This window comes from Oreochromis aureus, linkage group 13 (assembly GCF_013358895.1).
Source record: "Oreochromis aureus strain Israel breed Guangdong linkage group 13, ZZ_aureus, whole genome shotgun sequence".
Classification (NCBI taxonomy): Eukaryota; Metazoa; Chordata; class Actinopteri; order Cichliformes; family Cichlidae; genus Oreochromis; species Oreochromis aureus.
In genome coordinates this window covers 18,575,716-18,594,028 of record NC_052954.1, presented here as the reverse complement: position 1 = coordinate 18,594,028, position 18,313 = coordinate 18,575,716, and the positions used below count along the sequence as shown (strand labels likewise).

The 18,313-nt window shown below is 40.3% G+C and overlaps 1 protein-coding gene across 1 annotated transcript; it reads right to left on the bottom strand.

Moving 5' to 3' along the window:
• Nucleotides 1-334: 334 nt before the first annotated feature.
• On the bottom strand, nucleotides 335-16,928 carry ogdhl (oxoglutarate dehydrogenase L). Its single transcript, XM_031735258.2, has 23 exons — nucleotides 16,402-16,928; nucleotides 15,602-15,814; nucleotides 15,049-15,219; nucleotides 14,109-14,211; nucleotides 11,222-11,337; nucleotides 10,973-11,127; nucleotides 10,340-10,486; nucleotides 10,155-10,245; nucleotides 9,891-10,070; nucleotides 9,434-9,562; nucleotides 9,101-9,280; nucleotides 8,865-9,017; nucleotides 8,148-8,250; nucleotides 7,886-8,014; nucleotides 6,659-6,809; nucleotides 3,045-3,172; nucleotides 2,795-2,973; nucleotides 2,627-2,698; nucleotides 1,979-2,104; nucleotides 1,078-1,150; nucleotides 818-981; nucleotides 574-728; nucleotides 335-476 (listed from the first exon to the last, which is right to left on the bottom strand). The coding sequence occupies exons 2-23, from the start codon at nucleotides 15,812-15,814 to the stop codon at nucleotides 362-364; spliced, it is 3,033 nt and encodes a 1,010-aa protein (XP_031591118.2). The 5' UTR covers nucleotides 16,402-16,928; the 3' UTR covers nucleotides 335-361.
• Between the last annotated feature and the right edge of the window lie 1,385 nt (nucleotides 16,929-18,313).

Below are 18,313 nucleotides of genomic sequence, written 5' to 3'. Positions count from 1 at the left end.
CTGGGGTGTTTTGGGTGTGTTTCATAGCTACAATCAAAATAAATATCAAAATATTTATTTAGTAGTATTCAGCATAACAGCAAAAGAATATTTGAAGTAGTAAAACCACTCCAATAATGATTGTCACAGTTCTGTGTGTTTGTGTGAACAATATTGCTGTACTAAACTCTACAGAAGGTGCAGGATTGACCATTGTGTGGCTCAGTGCTTATGCTTAATGTTCATAAGGAACTTTTTATTCTTAAACAATTGTGTAGTACTTGAGAGATGGTAGAGGGTCATTAAAAACCAGAGACTAAGCCACATCAAAACAATGGGTTAGGAGATGAAATGCCCTTCTTTCAAATCTCCTTTACAAGTTTCAGTCTTGGAAGGAGCTCATGTTGAAAGCAGTGTCCATAAACTTCCTCAGCTCATTGAGGTGAGTAGATTTGTTTCCTGTCGCCGGTGCAGCTGCAGGATCTCGTCCCACATACCTGAAACAAACACATAAGGTTTATCACCTGCAACAAGAGCTCAAATGCTTTGGCTAGTTCTCTAACTAGAAGTGAGAAGATAAATAAACATTCTTACCAAATGGGTTTCTTGTTGGCAACCACTGTGAGGAAGCGTGGTCGGACATAATCATAGTAACCCATGTTCTTGTGCTCCTCCTGACACCAGACGAGCTCAGCGTTGGTGTATTTCTCCACCTCTTCACTGACCAGGTCAAACGGGAAAGGAGAGATCTGAGAGTTGGAGACCAAAAGATGACCGATGAAGAAATGACCACACGGTGTCAGTCTCATTTTAAAATCAGGGAAGAAGAACTAAAAACCTGTTCAAGCCTGATTATGGCAACATCTCTGTACAAATTTTGCTGCTTCCTCTCCTTAGCTAGTTCATAGTAGACTTTGCCTGTGCAGAAGATAACCCTCTTCACTTGGCCTGGGCTTTGACCTGCAGGGCCCTCATCAGGAATCAGTCTCTTAAATTTAGTGCCTGTAAACATAGTGCATATTGAACATTAGTAATAATGCAAATAAATACACACATAAAACATTAAAAGTCATGTCACGCTTAAAGGTAAAGCTCTACCTTTGGCAAGGTCATCAAAACCTGACCTTGCATCCGGATGCCTCAGCAGAGATTTAGGAGTGAAAATGATCAGCTGTTTGAAGGGGAGAAGAAAAGGGAAAAAGTTTCCGTCACTGACAAACAACAGATTGATTCTGTCAGCCGTATCTTCATTGTGTGCGCTGAAAAAACTCCAGAGGAAAAAGTTTTTATCTCTTTTTTCACGCTAATTTATTACCAACATATAGCACGCAACATCAGCACTGGGAAAACAAAACAATTCTTTAACAATCAAATAAATAAAACCCTTTGTGCTCGGTCGACCAAGTCCAGAACTTCGAAGTTTTTCCATAAAAAACCAACAATATTATCCCCTGTAGGCTTCCTCCCTAATTTGCTCTGGAACTAATTTTCTCACGCTTCGCAAAGCATCGCATTTATGTACAACAGGGGATCAGTTAAGACATTCACTGTGCCTGAAAACTGTGAGACAAAAAAGAGCATATAGAAAAAAAGAAAAGAGAAATGCTTCACACTTTGAAACTTTAGAGCTGAACTAATTCTTTCTTTTTTTTTTTTAAGTGCAGGAACATATAGACCGAATTTGCACCTAAATTGTGAATGTCGTCAAACTGAGCCTCTTCTAATAGAAACATAACATCTCACACTTTCCCAACTAAGATTTTGATTTCAGTCACGTGACAAAAATGACCCGAAGATAACAAAATATTCTGCAGGAAATATCAGGTGTGCTCTCGATTTATCATCAGAGACAAAAGTGGTTTATACGTGATGTGTGATTTAAGAGATCTGATCTAGATTAAAAAAAAAAAAAAATTTAAGTACTATATGACAAGCGAAAATGCAGTCTAAGTGAGACATAAAGAAACCATACTGTAGTAATGATGATGTCACACTTTACCGGTTTTCTGAATGGCAGCAGAATCTGTCGCCTGAGCACGTGACAGTAGTTAGCAGGAGTGGAGCAGTTGACCACAATCCAGTTACAGTCATACAGCTGGTGGACTTCAAAGTCTCCAGTGAATTCCTTCATGAAAATTAAATAAATTATATTAACTCTAAAGGTAATGACTTTGAAAAAAGAAATTGTAGTTCTATCTTGTGGCGACAATGCCACTTCTCATAATTGGGCAGAAGTGCAAGATGCACACACACGCACACACACATAATACAGCAAGGAGGACAGTGAATGCAATAGTTCAATCAATAACCCCATCTGAAGATGAATCTGGTAAGCTTCTGCTGATACAGCCTCCGCTACGTTCCCTCTTTTATGTTCCCTCACAGCAACTGGTCACTGGGGACCTGAACTGCTGCTGAATACCAACAGAGGCCATGAAGAGACTTTTCAGCTCTACAGAAATGGTCAATCATCACTTAAGCAATCACCTAAGTAGCTATGATGTCAGCACAGCCAGTAAAGCAGGAAGATAAAGAATGCTAACTGCAGTGCAATGTGCAGAGAAATAAATGATAGACTAGAAATGATCTGAAATAAATCATGGCATTAAGAAGAGGAAAACACTTGAACCACTGCATGCCAACATACAGGGATGTGATCTGGATCATCTTTGGTCATTTGCAGGAAGCGTTCAGGCCGAGCTGACGAATGCTCTGGACCCTAAGGACAAATCAAGACAAACAATAAATACGGACAAAATACACAATGAATTGTGACAAATAATCCAGCAATGTCCAAATTCTAACATGATCTCACCATTCCTTCCATTCCATGTGGCAGCAGTAGGACAATGCCATTGTTGCGAACCCACTTGGCCTGTCCTGAGCTAATAAACTGGTCAATGATACACTGGGCTGTATTGTGAAAGTCTCCAAACTGGGCCTCCCAGAGGATCAAAGCATTTGGGCTAGCCATGGCAAAGCCAAGCTCAAAACCTGAAGTCATACACATGATTATTCAACCAAATATCCTCAGCATGATATTGAGCTGCTGAGTCCAGTCTTACCTAGAACTCCATACTCTGATAAGGAGCTGTTGCAGACAGTGTAAGATGCCTGGTTCTCCCACAGGTGGTTCATGGGAACACAGATACGTTTGTCAACCTCTTGGTCATGTAGAACATGATGACGGTGACTACAAAACAGAAGAAGTGAAACTGAGCCAGGACGGTAAGGACTCAAACAGAAAACAAGATTAGAAGATGCCCTTTGAAGCAGTCCATTCACCAGCTGTGCTTTCAGTTAAAGACTGAAATCAACATGCTAACAAGCTGGGCTAGTTTTTAGAATTATAGCATTACAGTGTTCACCTTGTTTCCCTTAGTTTAGCATGCTAACATTCACGTCATGCTAACAAGTCACCCATTTAACAGTTGTGGGGATTTTTACTCAGGACCAAAGTGAGTGAGAGATGAACAAAAAAGTAAATAAATACAGAAAACAGATCCATGCTGCCAGCTTGACTAAAAACACCACTGCTGTACAGAGTTAGGCACGTCTGTGTGAAAAATAAAAACATTTAAATTTAAATAATAAATTAATGAAACAATATTTTTTCTAATAGAGTATCTCACACAGCTAAAATGAATGTATCAATTTAAGAGGCTTTGGCCCATATATTTTTAAAAAAAAGTAACAGTAACATATTTTTCATTGCTGAATAATATTGCTTTTATCTTTAAAGCAAAATTATTAACTTGTTTAGTATCTACAAAAGGAAGAATTAAAATTAAATAACAATTTGCAAGAGCATATAGAAAGGTGATTTAAATGACCTTGAACAGGGTTTTTGGTACCAGATAGGCTAACCTGAGTATTTCAAATCAATGCTGATCTGCTGGGATTTTCCCACAAATCACCCCTTGGTTTTACAGAGAATGACACAAAAGAGAGAAAATATCCAGTGAGAGGAAAAGACGTTCTCAGGGTGAAAATGTCTTGTTGATGCCAGAGGTCAGAGGAGGATGGCCAGGCTCCTTCAAGATGATAGGGAGATAAGGGCAACTTATCAAATAACCACTTGGTACAATCTATGGTATGCAGAAGAGCATCTCTGAATTAAAAACACACACAGCAGCAGAAGACCACACCAAGTGGCACTCCCGCCAGCTAAGAACAGGAAACTGAGGTTCTCTCCTACACGGACTCACCAACATTGGACAATAGAAGACTGGAAAAATGTTGCTGGGTCCGATGAGTTATAATTTCTACTGTAACATTTGGAGGGCAGGGTCAGAAACTGCCATAAAGAAGCATGGTTCCACCCTGCCTTGTATCAACAGTTCAGGCTGCTGCTGCTGATGGTGGTGGTGGTGTAATGGTGTGGGGGATATTTTATTGGTACACTTTTAAGGCCCTTAGAACCAACTGAGAATTACTCCACGGTCACCACATCTGCAGTAAATGTGTGACTCCATCATGTCAATATGGCTCAAAATCTGCAAGGAATATTTCCAGCACTCTGTTGAACCTATAACATGAAGAATTAAGGCTGTTCTGAAGACCAAAAGAGGTTCAAGGGAGCCCAACCGCTAATAGCAGGTAGTGCCAGTGAGTGTATGCTGTCTTTAGCGATCGTGGTGAAAACAGCACTCTTTCAAAGGAATTTTTCAAAGGTCTTTAATCCAGGAGATGCACTGCAAGCACTGAAGCCTGTGTTCCTAGCTCATAAAGGCACTTTCCTCTCTAGCGATCTTCAGTCAGAATGAAGCTCAACAAGAGTGGATGTGAGCAAAGACCCAAACCTTAACAAGTTCTGCCAGTCCGCTCAGTCCCACTAAGGAATCATCCTTCAAATCCAGCACACTCAGACAGTCACTTAAACCCCTTTAAGATCACTTTCATGACATCTACACACATGAATATACTCTCTCTCTCTCTCTCTCACACACACACACACACACACACACACAGTGATGGATGTTATGTAATATTGAGGCAGAATAACTGCAGGAAATAACCCAAATCATTGTCTTGAATGCAATATAGTTCCTCCATGAAGACTAGATTATCATGATAGCAATCTTTTAAATAGTATTGTCCATAATTATGGGCTAATGAGGGCTCCAATGTACTGCATAATTGTCTTGCTTGATCCTTAATCTACATTTGGAGAAGATACATTTTCTCTTCAAGAAATATGCTTGTGAAATAACAACAGCATCTATTGTATTAATTAAGATAGCACACATAATTTCACATTTCATTTTTCACAATTTGTTTGCATCCAATCCACAAAGGGAAAAAAAAAACTTAAGAGAGCCCTCTCTTTAATTGCCTCATAAACAGCATGCCTACATTTATTCACTTTATTTTCACACACGCTCACAAAAACACACACACAGTTCCTCTGCCAGGGGGCCCCATTAGTCAGGGAAAGGGGCGCACGCTGAAGCGCATGCAACCTATCCAAACACAACGACTGAATCTATTAGTCCACGCTGTTACGTACATCACAGAAACGCAAGCAGGCCCACTCAACTGTAACATGCCAATATGCTCAGCTCCTAAGCACTATGAAAGGAACCAGACTAGTGGGGGATAAAAAAACAAAAAAAAAAAAAAAAAAACAGTGTAGGTAAGAGGAAGAAAAAAAGCTGTGAGGTAAATTACAGCCAGAAGAGCAAATACAAAAAACTGATCGTGGATTAACAGGTGATACAGAGCTAAGAGTGGATCCAACATTTGACTGGGGTAATTTTTTTCCCAACTAGGCAAACTGCATTGCTGAAGGGGACATCGGGGTGGGAGAAGTAGATGTCATTGGTAAATGCGAAGCAAAAAGAAAAAGCCCTGTAGCCTCTGGTTAGTTAGCGTGATGTATGTCGCTGTAAACTGAGATGGGGGGTGTCAGTGAAGATGAGCTGGTAGAGAAATGATAGGGGACAGACGAGACAGGCACAGTAAAAGGGAGGCTGGTTTTGTTCATGTGTCACTCGTTCCCTCTATACCATGACAACACCATGTGGGCTTCAGCGTTCCCAGGAGACTGCACTGACGTCTTTTGTCTGGCAAACTCGCTATGCCACTCTTCCCACACCCCTGCTTACTTAATTTACTATCTGTCAGAGAGTGCCATTTACCCTTTAACACTGCTTAGAAATGTTGACAATGAAATATGGTGGATCTTTATAGATATGTAGTACACTTTAACAAATCAAGAACTATATTTAAAAATGAAGATGTTCAAAATAATGAACGGTGATCCATAGTCTTCTTAATTAAGCATGCAAGCTAATTTAGTTAGAGGACAGTTGTGTTTATGAGGCCTACCCATCTACAAAAATCTATATAGCAAAAGTCAATATACCTAAACGTCTTTCGCACCCTTGCACAGAGCTCTGTAACAGACCATCGCAGCATGGTGAGCTCCTCGCAAGACAAACGTGACAATTAAAAAAAATGAAAACAGTGACTTTTCACATCTTGATGCATGCTCAATCAACCAGGTAAGGAAATCCCAGAAAGTTGATTCTGTTCATCCTGACGTAGCATTTTCAGTCGCTCCCTCAGCAGTGAGTTTTTCAAAGTACTTTTTCAGCACGTGTTTTTCCTCCCACTGAAAATGCTACGTTCAGATGAACAGAATCAACTTTCTGGGAGTGACTTCTCACAGGCTCACCTAAAGGTTCCTCGTTCAACATCTTGCCCGCTCAGTCGTACATGTATGCCATCTTTCAGAAGGGAGCCAAAGGCTATGTACTCTCCTAGAGCCCAGTCCATCTGACGACTCTTCACCAGGTCAGCTCGACCACGCAGGATACGGGACACACCTGGAGAACCGAACACACAAACACACAGGCAAAAGACATGTTAAAAACATTGTGTTGTGGATGGAAGAGCGGTGTGATGCTTAGCACTGTCACCTCGCAGCAGAAAGGTCCTGAATTTGAGGTTAACTGGGGCTTTTTTTGTGTGGGGTTTACATGTTAATCACACATGTTTGGCTCTTTGTGTTAGCCCTACAACAGACGGGTGACGTGTCCATAGCGTATGTCGGCTCTCACCTTATGGCAGGTAGGAGAGGCTCCGGCCTGCCAGCCACTAACTTGGATATAATGAATATGAATGGTATTAAATGGATGGACTGTGCTGTAAACAGAATTTTGAAAATGTTGTTACAGTCTCAATAATTTTTTTGCTTTTTGTTAAATGAGCTTTCTAGTTCTGATTTTTGGAAAGGTTGTGTTATGTAGATTTGTGTCATTTAAAAACATTACACTCATAAGTATGTATGACCACCTGTGTAAATGTAAATAACAAAAGGGTGTAAGGCTTTACAAATTATTTAAATCCCTTTATTAATTTAAATAAACAGTACAAAAACAAGCTGATTTTTTTTTTTAAACCATTAAACTGTATCACCGCTTTTCTTTTAACAACAATTTTAAAACCAATGCTTTACTAGGTTTACCTCAACCATGCAGGACATGGCACAGTGGCTTACAGAGGTTTCAAAACTTGACACTGCTGACGGTAATGACCCACACGTTTTTTCACACCTTGGCTCATGTGATGACGCACATTAATAGTGGGTCAGTGACCCTCAGGACCAGCTCCAAGGGGACAACCTCGAAGGCGCCCAGGCGCTTTCTTTTAAAGCACTAAATATTTTTCCAAGTTTTCTAAATGTTATAAATTCTTGCAGTTTTTCATTGAGAAATATAGAAATATTTAATCGTACAATCTGTCAGTTTGAACAGAAACTAGACTTTACATTCAAATTAATATCACTGTCACTCTGCATATATATTCCACAGTATATCAATATTACTGCTACCACCACTATTACCATGACTGATCCTCTGTCTCACTGCTTTGTTCTCTGGCATAAAGCAACCAGACTCACCAGGGTGGATCTTAAAATCTTCCAGCGGCACTGAGCTGGCTATCTGCCCAATGTGCTGCAGAACCTCCTCGTCCAGTCCTGTAGGGAGGCAGCTCATGCTCTTGGGCTCTCCCTGCGCTGTGAAAAAATCTGCAGAAAGCAACACAATCACTCCAGTGGGGAAACAGAAATCACTCACAAAAACAGTAAATAAAATATTAACTTAAAAACTAACTGTAATTTTCATGGTTAACTCACTTTTTTTTCTAAGTGGATAATTTACCTGGCCAAGGGGAGTCCAGCCAGTGCCGAATGTGTAAGATCTTTTCATCTTTAGAGCTGGTGTATGCCTCCTCACATATTTTGTCATATTTGGCAACTTCTTCCTGCAAATACATTTTGTAATAATAAATGCCACAATTTCCCTAATGCTAACTAAAGTTTGCTTTAATCACAGACCTTCAGCTGACTACCCTAAACAGTGTGTAGCAGTGATATAGTGATATAGAGGGGAAAAGCCTCCAGAAGCATTTGTGCCTTTGCTATATATTATAAATGGAGGTTTGAGTGTGAGTCCAAATAGCAGGCCACACAATAGAAAGCAGTGTCCATCAAAAGCCAGAAGGAAGGAGCTGTAGTATTACTCTGCCATGTGATATAAAAAAAATTCAGAATGGATGTTATAGTCAAAGTTTGTGTTGTGGATGAAAAACCTCTGCAATTGCATTGAATGGCGACAGAACCGCATACTTTAACTTCACTGGGCAATATATACTCTATGTGAGGGATTGTGAGGCTAGATGACTGAAGTGAGGCAGTAAATTGAAACTCAAATACAGCTGTGCTGGCATAACATATTTAGTTGAAGGCTAGGGTAATATCTAAGTGTGATTTAATGCACATAGCCCAGCAGATGGTGATATACCAAATAAAACTGCATACAGTAGCAGCAGCAATATACAGTATATTTAACAAGAGAAAACACTACTAGATCACAAACCTCAAATTCCTGCAGTGTCACCACTCCCTCAGCAATGAGTTTTTCAGAGTACTTTTTCAGCACATGCTCCTGCCGATGGATCTGTTTGTACATCAGCGGCTGGGTGAACATGGGCTCATCCATTTCATTATGGCCAAAACGTCTGTAACAAACCTGCAAAAACAGACACTTTAAAAACAAAACTGCTACACATACGTAAGAAGCTGTTAATCTACTTAGACTCGGCTGCAGCTGACCAGGTCAATGACGACATCCTTGTTGAATGTGGCCCTCCACTCTGCAGCTACGCGGCACACATACATGACAGCCTCGGGATCGTCTGCATTCACATGGAAGATGGGCGCATTGACAACCCGAGCCACGTCAGTGGGGTAAGGAGATGAGCGGGCCACTCGAGGATCTGTAGTGAAGCCAATCTGACAACAACCACATGCCAAAATTGGTACACTAATTTTGCTTCATTTAATGTAATACAATATAACACACAGACAACAGGAGACAGACAAATTATTTTCCAGATTTTTTTTAATAAGTGGGATTGTACTTAAGTGACGCCAATGCTCCAATACCTGGTTGTTGACCACCACATGGATTGTACCATTTGTGGTATAAGAGGGGAGTTCACTCAAGTGGAAGGTCTCATAAACAACTCCTTGTCCCGCAAAAGCAGCATCGCCGTGCATCAAAATAGACATCACCTTAAAAATCACATTATAGGCTTAAAGGAAGCATTTTGCTATCATTTTTTTCAAACAGTTACAGTATTGTGCAAAAGTCTTGAGCCACCCTCTCATTTCTTTATACTAAAAAACCTCTGTGCTATGCGGGGGTCTTCGTTTGATGCTCAATTGAACGTTCAAATATACAGATATATGAGACTACGAAATATTTGTATATATATTGTAGAGATGTCACTCATGAGCTCAAATGAAGACCCACACATAGCACAGGGGTTTACTAGTATAAAGAAATAAAGGGTGGCTGAACACTGTTGCACAATGCTGTATCTGGTACAATAAGGGTTACCTTCTTTCCTTGAGTGTCTCCTCTGTAGAACTGCTCTGCTTTGGTCTTTCCCTGAACCACTGGATCCACTGCCTCGAGGTGCGAGGGGTTTGCCACGAGTGACAGCGTGATGTTCTTGTCAGTCTCACGGTTAATCCTCTCGTGGTACATCCCCAGGTGGTATTTGACATCACCCGAACCCTGCGTGCATAAAAAAATGGAGACTGAATAAAGCATCGGCTGTAAGTCCAGACTTATTTTCTCTGAGAGTTGTCCACATATTACCTCATCAGCAGCCTCTAATTTGGGGTCAAACTGACAAAAGATCTGATCCAGGTCCTTACGGATCACATTAGCCAAGACGTTCAGTCGACCCCTGAAAGTATAGTTCATATATATATATAAAAAACAGAAGGAAAAGACTTAGCTTTACCAAAAGACTGATGTAAGAAATGAGAAATGTACATTACCGATGTGGCATCCCCATGATCACGCTGTCAATCCCTGATGCGCTTGACTTGTCAATGATGGTTTTAAGAGCAGGAATGAGAACTTCGCAGCCTTCCAGACCAAAACGTTTCTCCGATGACCACTTTCTCGCCAGGAAGTCCTCAAACCTAGACACAATAACAGATCTTAACAGATTCCATATATGGACCACAGATGCTTGTGCTACTAACAGGTAGCTGTGAACAGCTGGTTATACAAAATATACTGGTTCTGACTGATGATAGCATATGTTCCATTACAGTAATTTATTTTTAGAATAATAATATGATGCCTTAAATAACTTATACTCAAGCATTTAGAAAATGCATCTCACTACCAGTGTGTGTGTGTGTGTGTGTTTGTCATCAGAACAGGATACAGAATAGAACAAGCAGTGATACAGTAAGACATATATTCACCCTAGCGAGATCATTTTAAGGACCCTGCAGTGACTTCTGAGCTAATTTATTAAAGATAAAAATGAGCTCACATGAAGAATAGGGTGTGTTAATTTCCAATTTTGTTTATGTTATGTGAGTCAGTGTTGTGAGCTATAACTAAAGGTGAGGTATTGCGCTGTCACCACAGTGTGAATTTGTTTATTCACTGCTGACCGTGTGGATCTGATCAGGCGCGCTAGCAGGGTTCTCTTCTCAGCATTAGTGAACTGCATGATTCCCGGAGTCTCGAACTTCTGACGAATCCACTGACACTGGTTCACATTATTAATGAACATAAATTCAACCCCTATGTGACCGCAGTAGGATGCCTGAAAGCAAAAAGTTGCAAAGTAAAAGAAATGCACAGAAAGGGTACAGCGTGACAGCTTCTCCTGTTCAACGGAGACACGTTTGTACAAATACCTCTAGTCTGCGTATGATTTCTCTAAGTGGAAGGGTAGTCTCTTGTCCACCGATGAAGGTGGTGTGGGGCAGCTGGAAGCTTCTATCCAAGTCAGACTCATTAAGACCATATAAACCTAAAACAAAACCGCATGAAACAATAATTTGATTAAGACTCTTAAGAAAGGCACAAGATATAATCTACTGACTGACCTTGAGCACATACTCCAAGCTTAAACAAAATATTTTCCACCCAAAATTAAGATTTAAGTTGGTCTCATTTAATGAAATGCATCTATTGGACTTTGTGTCCCATGTCACTGCAGACAAAGGCCTATACCCTATAGTGGTTTTCAACAGGGATTAAGAAAGGAATAATTAATGACCTGGCAACTGAGTATTGATCAATTTTCAGATCAATTTTCAGTTTGTTGGAAGACTTAAAGTCTTCCCACTTTTTTAATGCAAGAAGAAATCATAGTAAAGAGAGAGACCAAAAAATTATACAAATACATATTTCAAGTGTCTGATTCCATTAATTTCTCTTGTTGCTGCAGTGAGACTAGTTGAATAACAAAACAATCTTTTTTTCTTTGTTTTTAAATGTGAGAAAAAAATGATTATATTTAAGTCTTAATATTTAGTAGGTATCCTTATACTAAAGTTAAAGGTTGAATGTATATGTGTGAGAAGTTGCATGTAGATATGTGAAAGCTGTAAATACAGAAACAACTCAGAAGACAAAGAAAGAAACAGAAAAGAAGATCTTGGTGTGAGCAATGTGAGCTACTTTCAGCTATCACTTATTCACAAGGGGTTGCCACAGCAGGTAGCTCTGCATGTATTATTTGGCAGATTCTTATGCTGTATGTGCAACACCCAAAGGTTTTGTGTCTCACAGTGTGAGTAAGGTAAAGAGCAAAAAACCATCCATCCATCTGTTTTCCACCTATCCAATTCAGGGCGTGTGTATGTTGTGGGGGGGGGGGCTGAAGCCTATTATCCCAATCGTTATGGGTACACCCTGGACAGATTTCTAATCTGTTGCAGGGATAACACATAGAGACAGAAAAACATCCATGCTGGAAGAAGCTGCAGTGCCCAGAGAAAGTCCACACATACATGGGGGAGAAGATGCAAACACAGAAAGGCTTACCTTATTCTTGTGTATTTTTTCTTTTTTAAATCTCTCTCTTTTCAGGTGCATATTTATCTTACATATTAATGTGTCACTACTCAGCTGGTGTAGTGCATTAAAAGAAGCAAGACGGGCACTGGTTTCAGTTCAGGGCAGAAGTTTCAAAGGGTTAAGGTGAAGGGGAACGAGATCTCCACCGTAACTGAAAAAAAATAATTGCAACGATGGTTGATACATTAAAGGAAGAAACTACTACTCCTCTAAAATATTGTAACTGTGATTGAAAAGAGGCAAACAAAGCATTTTAGATGGAACGACTGAGCAAGAAGGTATGTGGCGGTATATCTCAGGTAGGTGTATATATAGCAGCTTATGACGTAGTCATGGTAATGAATTATTCAACAATTAAAACAAACTGAAAAACTATGCAATCATTTATTGTTAAAGCCAATTATCAACCATTCAAGCACATTAATGCATTAGTAATGATTTGCTAATTTTATCTAAGTCATGCTAATGCTAATTAAATATGCTTGGGTTTAGGACTGCTAGTCAGTCAAAACAAGCAATCTAAAGATATCCCATCAGCCTATGGGGAATTGTAGCGCCCATTTTTCACATTTTATAAATGAAATAATTAATTGATCTATCAAAATATAACAAGCAAATGATTAATTGCTAATGAAAATAATGATTAGCTGGTCTAAATGAGATTGTAGAGCCCCCTCCAGCATGGCTTGCTAAGAATTAACTGACAAACTTCAGAAGTTTCATCTGAGATGATTGGTTTGATGGCAAAGACTTCAAAAAATTGAGTAGAAAATAAACAATAATACACTATAAATTTATAGATAGTAATGTAGAAGGGCCTGTGGATGTAGTGCCCCCACATACAGGTACAATAAGGTTCTGTGGTAACAAAACCCACCTGAGAGAGCTGGTCAAGCTCAAGATTACTGGCAAACATAAGAGGAGACAGGTGCAAATCATATTAGGAACACAGCAAAGACAAAGGGGGCCAAGAATAGACTTGTGTACAATCAGCTGACCAAATAAGGGGCCATGGAGGCTGTCATTAGCTTTCATTAGGGAACTATAGCCCTGGTGACCATACATAATGCGATGCTATGTCATGACACTCACTGATCACTGATAACACCACCCAACAGAAACAACGTCTCTCTTTTCCTCCCTCTCACGCGCTCTCTCTCCTCCTTACTATCTATTCCTGTAGACTTCGATCGCTTTCTGTGGCCATCGCACATCCTCTGACCCTCAGTCCGCTAAATGAAATGGAGAATGACAAGAGCTCAGCCTGAGATTAATGACAGCATCAGGCTGACCAACCAGTATACAGACTTGATAGAGGACGTGATAGGTGCTTTGTACTGAAAAACCACATCCACTCATCAGCGTGACCAGTTATATAACCCTTGATCTTTAATGTAAGTGAAGCTGAACATGTATCTACTGTAAAAAATACAAAAATGCAAAAATGTTGAAATATGGTCAAACAAACTGACAAATACAATATTGTCACCATAAGCAAGGCAAGATTAAGCTTTCGAGACTGAAATCCTAAAACATGATCTTTAGAGTTAAATACAAGGGAAGATTTCTATAGTAGGATACTCATCAGCATATATACTGCCTCAGGGTTAAATCCATATATATTTCATCAGATGGGGTCTAAAACAAGGATTCCCATACCACTTCCTCTTCAAAGCCTACATCAGACATGACTCAAATGACTAAAAGAAAGCATCTCACCTAATTTATCGATAGTGGTGATCAGGTCGGACGGAACGAAAGAGTCGAGGTCAGCATCCAGGATTCCTAAAGGGTCTAACTGAGCAACATGGTGACCACGGATCTAAACAGAGAGACAGAAATGTGCAGCGGGGGTGAAGAAAAGATAGAGAATCAGACAAAAAAAATAAATGAGAGAATCTGACAGGCAGAAAAAAATAATAAGCAATTTGGTTTCCATCATCAAACTGAGTATGAACAGCTGGAGAATAAGCTAACACTCAGTTATAGGTCAACCTTTCAGAGAAACGATACTCCTGGGAGAGCTTTTATGCCTATGTACACACACAGACACAGACATTTCCACTAGGACTGCAACAAGCTGGGAATAAAAATGACGCCTTTGCCAAAAGACTGAATTTAATAAATCCCTTGGATAGTTCCTTGAATTAATTCGAGGGCGAGCGGAAATGTTACCACCTGCTTTGTTTAAGTAGTCTCTTTGATTTTTCCATTTTCAAAAAGCAGTCAGAGTAAGTAGGCTGGAGTTAATCTTGCAATTTGCATAACCTCGTGCAGTGACAAACAAGTTGTATATTCCTTTTAATACAAGGACACGCAGCATAAACAGCTTTCTTTGCCAATTGCATCTGCTTCTCCAAGTCCAAGTGGAGTCTGTTTGATGTATTTTTCACATACTCGTCAGAGATGCAAATAGTCAGTTGCAGCTCGAGATGGATGACATCTTAATTCCATACACAGACACTGCCTTAAGATTTAAATGGATGGCTATGAGATGTGACTTAATTATAGCATAAATCAGCATCACATCAAAATTAAATGTATTTATATCTATGTGTGTGTGTGTGTGTGTGTGTGTGTGTGTGTGTGTGTGTGTGTGTGTGTGTGTGTGTGTGTGTGTGTGTTATCCTCACAGCTGTGCCAGGTGAGTGTGGCCTACCTGGTAAGCTCTAATGAGGGTGTGCACAGCCAGGTGGTCCTCCACCACTTTCTCTGCCACGTCTAGTGAGTGGGACAACACTCGGCCCTGCAGCAGAGCAGAGGGCCGTCTCTCACCCGCCTCGCCAGACGGACCGGAGGCCTGGATGTTACGGAAGAAACTGTCCCAAGACTACAGCGGAGAGAAAGACAGATCCATCAAAGGAACGCTGGTATATGTAACATGAATATTCAGTGACTAGTGAATGCTTGGACACGCGCGACAGAATAGGGAAAAGTTGGATGAGAATCCAGGACAACGCAACTACACCAGATGTCCCAGGCAGCTGAACTAAGAATAACATAATTTAACAAGAAAAACCTTATTAAGGTCAGGGATATTCAGCTGTATTTCAAGACCTGCACTGGCACCAGCTTGCAATTTGAGTAACTTCTGCACAAATTCTCCAGGTGACATAGTTTTCTCTTTAAATTTTCATTTATGGACAAAAGGTATGTTCAACTGACCTTTTTTCTTTGTAACTTATGCTGCAGCTTATGCTACACATTGTTACCTTGTGGACGTTTTTATGGTCATCCAGCCATGCCAAATACATCTCCTCCACATAGCTGGAGTTGCTGACCACTGCTGGAAGAGGATCAGTCCTAGAGGAGCAGCCTCTCTTTGGATGAGCCCAGCAACGCCAGGTCAGCCCTCCCGCACGCAATCGAAGCAAGGGGCTCCCTCCACCTTTCAGCACACCAGCTAATACCCGAAACTGACTCATCTAAAAGAAAAAATTTAAGATACCACTTAAGGTTAAGACAGACATATCATGCAGGAATGTGAACATTGCACAGCTAGAGCTGAAATTTTACCGCAAACGGAATGGGACATTTTTGTAAAAATCCCAGATAGACTGATACTCATCTGTGTTTGGGAAAAGCGCAAATCACACCTAAAGGGACTATGTTTGTAACACAGGGTGGCTTTAACAGTTTGCACTAAGATTCACTGAGATCAGCCTGAAGGAACAGTCCGTTTCTGGGTAAAACGTGTGCAGCTGCAAAAACGCGAACAGCCCGTATGACGCTCCACTAAGTGCTGCAGTATGTGACCGACTGCTACATTCTTCCTCACCTTTTTCCTGCATGATTTTTTTTTTTAGTCTCCTTCACTCAACATCGCAGGCATCAGTATCAAAACATTTTATATTTCATTCTGCGACTGTTCCCCTTTCGGACCTCTAATCCCTCACCAAAATAAATCCTCATAATCTCCGCTCGTCCCTGACACTGCTCAAGCGCAACACGGAACAAAAAATATGCTGGGTTAAAATGTCACCTGCTTTTTATTTCTATAAAGTACCTTTACCTTAGACTGCACTGTTCTTTGGCTTTACTGTCATCGCCGAGAGGTGCAAGTGGGACAGGTATCAGTGAAGGTGACACAGATCCGAGGACAAGAGCAGCTGCTCGGCACGCCCCCTCGGTGTCAGGTGACGCTTCTTCGCACAGAGACCAACTTGCTGCACCCAAAGGTGCCTAGGTAGCGACCTAAAACACCTGCTCATACAGAGGATTTAAAAAAGATAATTAAAAACAAATAGATGTAATTATATAAACATAAAAAATATATAGCAAACCAATTAGTTCTTGTGTTTGTGCTGTGAACTCAATTTTGTAATCAGATAACTTGCTTCAATCCTGTCACTTCAGGCACACGGTTAACATCCAGCCAAGTAATTTTTCTTTCTAAGATGCATCACACATATGTCAGTGTTAATTACATAAACCAATTAAACTTTTATAAAGGCTGAACACGAGTCATTTGAACAAGGGCTTTCAGATTGATGGGCTTCTACCTTGAGTGGGTTAAACAATAAAATAATTGGCCCTCCTTCCCACCCCCTCTCCCTCCCTCCAGCCTCTTTCCTTCCCCATTTCTAACCCCGCTCTCCTCCTCATCTGGATTTTCATCTTACTTGCTGCCACAGAAGGAACAGTATTATCAATCATGACAAACACACCACTGAAAGGGGGGATAATGGAGTGAGCACTAGTCGCAAGAGCTGTCTGCTTGATCTGCAAGATCAAGCAGACAGAACAGGGTAGGTCTAAATATCAGAGCATCGCTAATCACAGCATCCCCGTTTTGTTGTTTTAAGCTCCTTTTAATGACACGAAAATGTCTGTTTCTTAACACACTTCATATAACAATATATCAATAATTCTCAACCAGCAAAAAGGCTCAGTGTCTCCTTAGAGTTTTTTCCTTTTTTCTATTATTTGCATTTGCTTAACATTTGTGTTTGCTGCTGCTCTGCAGGTGACCCGGACTTTGCAGGGTCAGGCAATTATGAACTGAAATGCCATTTTGTTGCAGTGACTTTGCCGCATGACGGAGATGGAGTGAAGACCAGCTGCTTTTTGGCATGTTATTATTAATGTTCGTTGATGAAACGACCTGTGCCGCTGGGTAACATTACAAGCTCGATGTTAAATAACTTCCTGTTTAGAATGATTACATCACTACACGGGGCAAAACCGGAGCGGCTGTCTGTGTCTGCAGTGGGGAAAATCAGAAAGGAGTGAATATTCCATAAATTCCCATTTCTAGTGACATATAAAGATTAATTAAAAAAGGGAAAAGAGAAGAAAACAAAACAGTCTTAATATATCATCATTTCTGTTGACTAAGGTTATTCAGTTGCAGGATCAGCCTGCCAAATTCAGTCAATGTTTAGTGTTATTTGATTAAATCCAGCAGGCACCAGCAACCTGAATCAAGTTCACATCCAGGTAACCCACGCTCACATCGACAGTTAGATCTGCTTAACCAAATTAACTTTATGCGTGAGTCCGCAGCTTATTTGGTCAATGCAGGGCTCAGTACAAAGAGCAGAAGAAGCAGATAATGTGTAATCCACTTACCCCAGCCAAGCCTACACACCATTTATGGAAGTCCACGTCATGAGGTTATTTAGGAGCCCTAATTCATCTAATACAGCATGTTTGAAGGCGGAATTTAATTTTTCTGAAAGCCCTAGGTACACGTGCTATCACAAAAATCAATCAGATGATTAAATAATGTATGATTTCATGAAATTAAGTGACAAATTTGCAGCGCCAAGACACTGTTCCAAACTGGACGAAGCCCAGAGATTGCAGCAAAATCTGTTATTTTTGATGGATAATTACATTACCCTGATGTATAGAAACTACATAATGTTACACTACAGAACGACCTCTTTAAAGAATTTTCGGTTCAATCATTGCAGCTAAAT

Bases quoted from the DNA above. Each gene is read 5' to 3' on its own strand.
- ogdhl (XM_031735258.2), bottom strand. From the start codon at position 15,814: ATGAGTCAGTTTCGGGTATTAGCTGGTGTGCTGAAAGGTGGAGGGAGC. The intron at 2,699-2,794 runs GTGAGATCATGT...ATTTGTCCTTAG, and splicing joins CACATGGAATGGAAGGAATG to GGTCCAGAGCATTCGTCAGC. The intron at 2,105-2,626 runs GTATGTTGGCAT...ATTTTCATGAAG, and splicing joins ATGATCCAGATCACATCCCT to GAATTCACTGGAGACTTTGA.